This window comes from Neolamprologus multifasciatus, chromosome 15, assembly GCF_963576455.1.
Source record: "Neolamprologus multifasciatus chromosome 15, fNeoMul1.2, whole genome shotgun sequence".
NCBI lineage: Eukaryota > Metazoa > Chordata > Actinopteri > Cichliformes > Cichlidae > Neolamprologus > Neolamprologus multifasciatus.
In genome coordinates this window covers 15,151,931-15,160,973 of record NC_140453.1, presented here as the reverse complement: position 1 = coordinate 15,160,973, position 9,043 = coordinate 15,151,931, and the positions used below count along the sequence as shown (strand labels likewise).

The 9,043-nt window shown below is 44.3% G+C and overlaps 1 protein-coding gene across 3 annotated transcripts in view; it reads left to right on the top strand.

The window, feature by feature from the left end:
* Nucleotides 1–203: 203 nt before the first annotated feature.
* Nucleotides 204–9,043, top strand: part of gphnb (gephyrin b) — a 109,794-nt gene continuing 100,954 nt past the window's right edge. Inside the window, exon 1 of one of the 3 annotated variants that reach the window (XM_085132075.1) lies at nt 204–343. In XM_085132075.1, coding sequence (XP_084988201.1) covers nt 280–343 — 64 coding nt within the window. In that variant the 5' untranslated portion in view covers nt 204–279. The remainder of the gene's footprint in view (nt 344–9,043) is intronic. The other 2 variants (XM_085132073.1, XM_085132074.1) reach the window with 2 other exon arrangements.

Sequence of the window (9,043 nt, the reverse complement as noted above, 5' to 3'; positions counted from 1 at the left end):
CCACACTACAACCGTGGCTGGCGGCCAGCAGAGTGATGTGTGCGGTTTAAACGGCCCCCGCATCCTGCCCGCTTATCTGTAGGTGTCCCGATAATCGCTCGGCGTTCTACTCCTCTCGTCTATTTTTTTTTTTTTTTTTTTTTGCTATATCCCAACCCTCCTCCAGTGCTTCCTCCTCCTCCTCTTCCTCCTCCTCCCCTCCCTCTCCCGACTAAGTTCGATGCGATCGGCTCTGGGCCCTGCCGTGAGTTCTCGGTGCGGGCGACAGCGCTGCTGAACATGGCGTCAGACGGGATGATTTTAACGAACCACGACCACCAAATCCGGGTCGGAGTCTTGACAGGTAAACGCATAAATGTCCATCGCCCGTTTCATCTTTCGCTCATGTTTCTGTGAATTCATTTCCGCCGGCTGTCGGCCCGGTTCTTCATACGTGTCGGCTGGCTTTGCTTGGCGGCGGCGGCGGCTCTCAGTCTCTCGCTGATTTTTTTTTCAGCCTCTTGAAGGCGACGCTGATTTAAAGCCGGGTCTTGGGGTTTTTTCCCCCTCTCTCCTCTCTTACCGGTATGCATGACAACCGGTGCTAATGTGGTAAATGTGGGCTCTGCATTGGCGTGTGTAGATTTCTTGTCGAGCCGTTTTCCCTGCTGCTGCTGATGCTGAAGAAGAAGAAGCGCTCAGTTTGTGCATTGAATAATTCATGCCCCTATCTGCTTGTCAAAGCTGAGAATTACAGCTGACCGTGTGTTGTGTCGATACTGAAGATGCTCAGCCTCTATGTTGCATTACGGGCACCCAACTGACCACAGCATTTTTTTTAAGTGCTGCTCACGACAGTTGCTGAAGGTGGATGTGGTGGTGATGATGATGAGCGCATCTTTGGCCTATTTAGAGCAGTGGCTGATGTGAGAAATTCAGTGAAATGAGTGTTAGACGGCTCACTGGGGGTTATTTTGTGAATGACATTGCCGACCGAGAAGTTTGGGCTGTATGATAACAGCTCTGGCTCGGTTTGGTAGGGTTGAACACACCGGTGAATCCCGACATTCCTCTGAACGCAGAGCGATGACGGCGCGTCTCTCGCTTACCAACACTGGAAACGTTCTGCGTTTAGATGCGATGTGAGGCTATGAGACGGCGGATGGTGTTGGATCTGGTTGCCGCCGGCCTTCATTTTACCCATATCTGTCACGCGCGCGCGCGCGTGTGTGTGTGTTAGACTGCTGCTTTGTCATGTTTCGAATCGGTAAAGCATAAGGCGAGGCGAAAATCAGCAGTTGTGGTCATGATCGGAAAGTAAATGAAACAGATTTGCTTTTTTTAGTGATATGGAGCGAGGGAGGGAGGGATGGAGACGATATCGGTGCTGGTAGTGGGAGCATGATAAAGGCTGTGCAAAGGAATACCCCCCTCCACCCCCTCCAACCTTCCCCCTCACCCCCTCCCTTTCCCTCTCTCTTCCTCTCCGTGTCCATGAGGCTGGATCGATCAATATTTCATGAAAAGCCGTGATCTCTCTCACACACATACGGTATTCCTCCGTATGGAAATCCAGTACGGAGGAGGTAGTAGGCGGCTTGCAGCGATGGAGGAATGACTGTGTAGACCCTCTGCTGAAATCTGCCAGGGAAACCCCCTCCATCACCAACAACAACACCACCACCACAGCCACTCGTCTCCATCTCCATCCCTCCTCCTCCTCTCCCTCCTTCTCTCCTAGCGCTGGAGGAAAGAGGCAACGCGCTGTCCGTGGTGCTGAAATCCAAGCGTCACTCACAAATCAGTGCGGTACTGACCCTACCACAGTAAATACTGCATGAGGTAGATACAGCCGGGAATGTAGCGGAGGATAAACGCATCCCAAGCCACTTTGATTTCTCTTCTTATCTACATCATCGTTTTTGGGCTGTATGATGGGGAGTTCCAAAGAGAAATAGTCATCAGCTGATGAGGATTTGGCATTAAAATTGGAAGTAAGCTTTTCTTGTGGATTCTGATTATGTTGGTGCCTGTTAGGTGGCTTATGTTCATCACCAACAGGAGGTCAAAGGATACTCATCCCTTTTTCATTTTTTTAAACTGACATTAAGGCCCACGCCACATTAGAGGCGGTTAATTTCTCTGTGTGTCATCAGTCACTTAAATCCCCAACTGTATCCCCAGCAAACTGACAGATTGCCAGTTTGATCCTGCTGTGCAGTGTTGACAATTCCCGCATACATATGCCGATGTTGAGACGCACAGAGACACAACCGACAGCTTATTTGTCTTTTTGATGTATTTGTGTGTGCATATGGAAAAGGAAGGCTCGCACTGTCAGGTGAAACAAAGCATCAAAGGCGTGAGGGGAAAATCCTGCAGGAAATGGTGCACAATGGCATTAAGTTCCCATGTTGTACCTGACCCCTGGTCTTTTAAGACTCTAATCATGCTAGGATTACTACAATAACCTCTGCGTGTTTTGTTTTGGGTGGGGGTTTTTTCTCCTTTTGGGGAATTTACTGAGAGATGATGTATTTTGACAGCAAAAAAAACCTCCCCTGCTGTGATGCCAGAAAGAAGCAAAGCATTCAGGTTGACTGAATCTCTCTTACAACTCAGAACCTTGTTGCTAAGCCTCAGTCTTCTACATCGACAGTGTTCATTCCGAGTCTGCTATGGTATGGGCCGTGTGTGTGAGCAGAATGCTAATGGAGTCTTGAGCGTTGCTCAATCTCCTTTTCTGCCAGGGTCAAAGGTCACCCGTCCACTCCTGCATTCAATCACCAGGGAGCAGATGAGACCTTGGCTCACCCTCCTCCATCACTTAGCCCCACATCTCTTTAGACAGGTGACAGAGCCCAGGGGACATCTCTGTTTAGACCCTGGACACCGTGCAGGAGAGGTGAGCTGGAATCTCCAAGTGTGTGTGTGTGTGTATTAGAGAGAAAGAGAGAGAGAGAGAGAGGGGGAGAGATAATGTATGTATTTTGTTGAATGTTTGAAGAAGAGGTGGGGTTTATTTGTGAGGAGAGGGAGGTAAAAAACTGGATAATTGGGGTGAACATGCTGTCACTTGTCAAAGATATCACATTGAAAATATGAGCTTTGTTAGGAGTGGATGAAAGCTTCTCACGCTGAGCTCAACCTTTGTGCATGCTTGTATTATTTTTTTGCGTCTACCTGTATGTAAGTGCTTGTGTGGTTGTGTATTTTTATGCATGATTGCTCAGTGGCTACTTTCGAACTGTCTGTGTTTCTTCCACTTTACCGTGAATTTTAATTGTCCTATGCCTCCCACCCTGGGCCTGCCTCAGGGTCTGAGCACTCATCTACACACTCACCTCCTGTGAGTGTGTACTTGTTTGTTGCATATGCATTTGCGTACTCCATTCAAACACTCACATGTCATATATTTCTTGCTAAATTAGTGGTCTGACTTGGCATGATGTATATTATGCATTTACAAAATGTACTTTGTATAAAAATATGGCAAAGATTTTGACTATTCTATGACATCTTGCCTCGTGAGGTCCAGGTTCGCTAATACTAACTACATGATAATTTGCACTCCAGTTTTTGTCTGAATTGTGTGTGTATGTGTGTGTCCTTTGCACGCACAGTATGTGCATTTGCATGTGACTCCGCTTTGCTCTTCATCTTTGTGTAGTAATACCAAGCTCTGGCTGGGAAACACAGCTTCCAAATCCCCCCAGCCCCAAATATAGCCACTGTATGCATACCTCCCATGATCACGCACACTGAGAGAGTGTGTAAGAGAGAGACTGCGTGAGAAAGAGAGAGAGAGAGAGCAGCAAAGCTCCACTGTGCGACAGTCAGCACATGTTTTTCCCTCTCCGATCTCCTTCCACCCCTTTCTCGGTCTTGTTTCCACCTCCCCACCCCACACATATTTAGGCTCAGGGACATGTGGGCATCTCTCCAAACTTACATGTCTATCAGAAAGACATGAACTGACAGCAGGCAAGCTTGCCAAAACAACCACATTTAGATCACGCTCTCCATTCCTCTCTTAAATAGAACTAATTCTGTGAATCTCATCAGAATGAATGAATGAAGCATTCATTTGGAAAGGATGGTGGTCTTTTTTTTTTTAATCATATGAAGTCTGCATTTTATTACTGAGTTAAAGACCCAACATGCTGTCCTAGAAATGAGACAGAGCAACAAAAAAAAAAAAAAAAAATAGGAGAGTAAAATAATTATTTTTTGAACATATATGTATTTCCCCTGCTTATTGAACAGTGCCTCAAAATTTTCAACCACAAAAATCTTGCATTAGTTCCCTTCGGCCTTAATGTATTTTGCTCGTGTGCAAGTGTGCAGGCTCACGGGATTGCGGAGATGTAAGTGTACCTTCTTGTGTGTGTACTTGTCTGGCTGCAGATGGGATAATAACTATTTAATCAGCTTTTCCACATAATTTAATCTCTGGAGTTTATCCCAAACTCACCTTAACAACTTAGGTGCTAAAGAGGCTCTCAAGAGTAACAGGAGTCAAGTCAGCAAGAGGTGGAGCAGCTTGCCAGCGTACCTTGACCAAAATGCTATCGGGTGTCACCAAACAACACGGGTGTGTGCCAAATAATGGAGCAATTTCCTCTTAGTGTCTATTTATGACTCAACAAAGCAAAGTGCAGTTTTTGGCATTGTGGCCATTCCCATCTTGGGCTTTTTTTTTTTAGAGCCAACAGTGACGGCATTTAGACAATATGGTCATTATTATTGCTGCATTAATTGGCAAGCTACAGGGAGGTTGGCAAACTGCATCCATAAATTGTAGGATTGAATCACACAGATACCTGATAATTAGTGTTAAATAACATATAAATAAAAATGTACAAGTTGGCAAACCAAAACAAGGAACACATGTTCTGCATGGTCTGTTTTTACAATTAACTGCAAGCCCTGTAATTCATCTTTCATTAAGTGCAGCAGCAGCACTCCCAGTATGGCCTAGAGGTCCAGTTCCATGTCTGAATTAGGGGAGGTGAAGGGCAGCAATGCTAAGTTACTAATGAAATACTAGAAACGAACTAAAGGCAACAACACCACAAACATGGTTGAGAGGTTCAGCTCAGTCATTCGCCAAACAGATATCAGCTACAGCTGCAATCAGAAGCTGTTTCTTATTTACGGCCTAATGAAATTTACATTAAATAAGGGAGAATTTATCAATAGATACCAAATCCATTTTTATACCAGGCTGTAAACTATTCATGTAGGCATATTTTATGCTCTAAAGCCATTTTAATATTGGAATCTATGGGGATTGACTTGGTTTTGGAGCCAAGTGGCGATTCCAGGAACTGCAATGTTTTGGCACATACGTGTTGGTTTTATTTTTCATCCCCCAGGGGCTGTTGCTTTGTTGCAAACAAGCAAATGGACATTTTTTTGCTGGTGGGAAGCCATTGTGGGATTACCTTCAAGCGTTAAACAAACAAGAGCCAGGAGACTGATCAGTATTGTCTGCAAATGTTAAATGAAATAGAATCTTAAAGAAAGGTTTTGGCTTCTTGTAGAGTGTGCATGTTCTCCTCAAGCCTGTGGATTTTCAGCAGGTGCTCAGGCTTCCTCCCACAGTCTGATGAGATGAAGGTTAGGTTAACCTAATCTGCCTGTAGGTGTAAAGGTGTGTGATCTGTGTTTGACTGGCAACCTATCCACAATGGACACCAATTGTCACTAAGGAAGGATGTAAAATGACAGTGCGTGGCGGTACTGGATGGATAAGTGATATGGAATATGTAGTTTAGCCTATTTTTATATGAAAAAAATGTGATATAAGACCGATTTAATTCGAAATTTGCATCCTTTTCCGTTAAACTCTTTGCTTTTTAATGACAGCACTGTGTACTGAAAGAAGCAAATAACTGTTTACACACTTTTCTGGTTGTCTGTACAGTTAACAGCAGTACAATCTTTCAATCTGAAAGATGTTCTCAAACTCATTGTAGCTGTTGTAGTGTCGTGTTTTCTTCATTTGGCCAGTTATCCATAGGCAATGGCAAAAAATGCACAACTACACTACAAAGCAAGCTCAAAAAAGTCATTGCTAACTCCCTCGTGACCACCAGCCTGTCATTGATCCCATTAGCATCACAAGATTATTATTATTCCTTCCCATTTTCCACTTCGCTGACGCTTAGACAGGCAAACGTAATATCCTGACAAAGCTGACATCATGACAGGATAACAAAAACACAAAATAAATGTTAACACTCGGTTCTCTGGTGATATAAAGATACGTGGTTTGAATGGGAATCAGTGAGCCCCAGGCGTGTGTCTACCCACTAGCATGATTTTATTCCTCCTTTTTCCTGTTTTGACCCCACTCTTTGTGTCTGCGTACGGTCGAATCATCTCTGAGCTGTTACTGGAGTGATCCCTTGCAATGATATGTGGGCATCTGTTCAACAATATGCTAGTCTGAGAGGGATACACTTGGAACAGAAGCGCTAAATCGGGGAAAAAAAATGAGCATATACTTGTTCCTGCTGCTTATTTCTCATCTGATTCCAGTATTTTTAGATCATCTCTGAGCCAAATCTGAGGGATTTCTTTGTATTTATTTAGACTTTGGTGGTTGTTGCCCGCATCATCACTGATGCGTAGGCTTCCAGCAGGCTGTCAAACTGGAAATGTTCATCATGTTACAATCCCATAGGCATAGAAGGCAAAGTGGTGCCGTTGTTAAAACGCAAGCATGCACCTTAATGGTTCCTCTGTGGACTCTACATCTATCTGAGCCCTTTATTTGCATGTGGTCAGACAAGGATTTGTCTTTTGTATGGGTGCAGCTCATACTGTAGCAGTAGGTAATACACAGACTGACCCTTTTCTCACTCGTTCTCTCTCTCTCTCTCTCTCTCTCTCTCTCTCTCTCTCTCTCTCTCTCACTCGCTCTCTCTCTGCATCAAATACACATACACACACAGCTGTCACAGCGGACAGCAGTAAGGCAGGCAGACCACATGACTAGAATAGACAATACGGGATCAGGGACACGAACACAGAATGAGAATTAAGTCTTCACTGCAAAGGAATTATTTTCAGCATCTAGTAGTGGGGATTGCAGGGTGTGCTGGGCCGGGAGGGGGGTGACTCCCCTCTACTCTCCTGTCCTCCCCTCTCCATTGCACACACCCCTCACTCTCTCTGGCTTTCTCTCTTTCTCTGTCTCTGCTTTCATAGCCCATGGAAATGATTCTCCCTTACTCTAAATAGTCTTCAGTTGGAATTGCGAGTTAGAACAAGAGGCAGACTGTATTGGCGGGGTCTTCTCCGCTTATGTAGGCTCTTGTCAACTCTCCAGAGAAGAGCTCCGTCGGAGCTGCCTGGAAAGCCATTCCCAGACTAAACGCGTAGGTGTAGGAGAGTTGGTTGGTTCCCACTCCCTCTAGGCATGAAGCAGTGCTACAGTCTGTCATTCATTTCACGCGATAAGCAGTTTAGACAAGAAAAGGACATTTGTGCTTGGTATTTTTAGAATGAAGGATTTGGAATTGTTAGCTTTGTGATAGTCTGGCTACCTGTACATGGTGTACCTCTCCTCTTGCGCAGTGTAGGTTGGCATAGGTATTATCCCACCACCTGTGACCCTAGGCAGTTAAGAAAATAGATGAATGGAGCTTTTTAGTCGAAGCACTTAACTTGAAATGATTGATGATAAACAGGAAAGACTATCCTGACTGACATGATATCTCTATGGAATCTGTGTGATGTTTTCTTGCCAACACATGCATGATGTCACTCTCCTGTTCCACCACATCCCAAAGGTGCTCTGCCGACTGTGGGAGCCATTTGAGTGCATAGAACTCATAGAGATTTTTTGAGCTTTGTGACATGATGTATTATCCTGCTGGAAGGAGACATCATGAAGATGGTGATCACAGTGTGGGGATGTGAAAGGGACGTGATCAGAAACAACGGCATTATGCCACCACCACCAATTTGAATTGTTGTGACAAGGTCGAATGGCGCCATGCTTTCATGTTCTTTACACCAAATTCTGACTCTAACATCTGAATATGGCTACAGAGATTGAGACAACGCAACATTTCTCCAGTCTTCTGTTGTCCAGTTTTGTGAATCATAGCCTCGTGATTTAGGTTCCTGTTCTTAGCTGACCAACCCAGTGTGGTCTGCTGCTGCTGTAGCCCATCTGCTTCAAAGTTCAGTGTGTTGCACATTCAGAGATACCCATCTTCATCTCTTGGTTCCAGCAAGTGTTTGCCTTCCTACCAACTTGAAGCCATTCTCCTCTGACTCGAGGATCAACCCTGAGAGCTGTCGCTCACTAGATATTTTCTCCTTTCCAGAAGGTGTTTGGTAAACCTCGAAGAGTGTTGTGTGGGAAAATCCCAACAGATCAGCTATTTCTGATGATGCCACATTCAAAGTCACTTAAATCACCCTTCTACTCCGGTCTGATGTTCAGTTTGAACTTCAGCAGGTTGTCTTGACCATGTCTACATGCCTAAATCAATGAGCTGCTTCCACCTGATTGGCTGATTAGATATTTCCATAAAAGAACAGTTGAACAGGTGTACCTGATCAAATTTATTACAATTAGTTCTTAGCTACAAATTTCTAAAAAGGCATCATACGGTCATGAGCTATTACCAGATCTCTTGACTGAAATTATTATGTTATTATTATCAATATGATAGACATTTGCATACAGTTGCTTTAGTAAGTATTCACATTTCGTTTAAACCAATTAAAAACAATTCAAACCTTTTGCCCCAGTGACAAAAAATAAACTGAAAACTGATTGCCCTTGAGATGACTCTAGACCTTGATTGGAGCTCAGCTGTGGCAAACATAATTAATTAAATGTAATTTGTAAAGGCACACCCCCTTTCTATAAGGTCCCACAATTTATACTGTACACCAGGACAAAAACAAGCCATGAATTCAAAGGAACTCTTTGAGTGTCTATGAAATATGTAGCAGTGAGCAAAAGTCTAAAATCCACTTCGAAACGTCTGAGTGCTCACTCAGTGGCCTCAATAGGAAGAAGTTTGGGACCACTGGG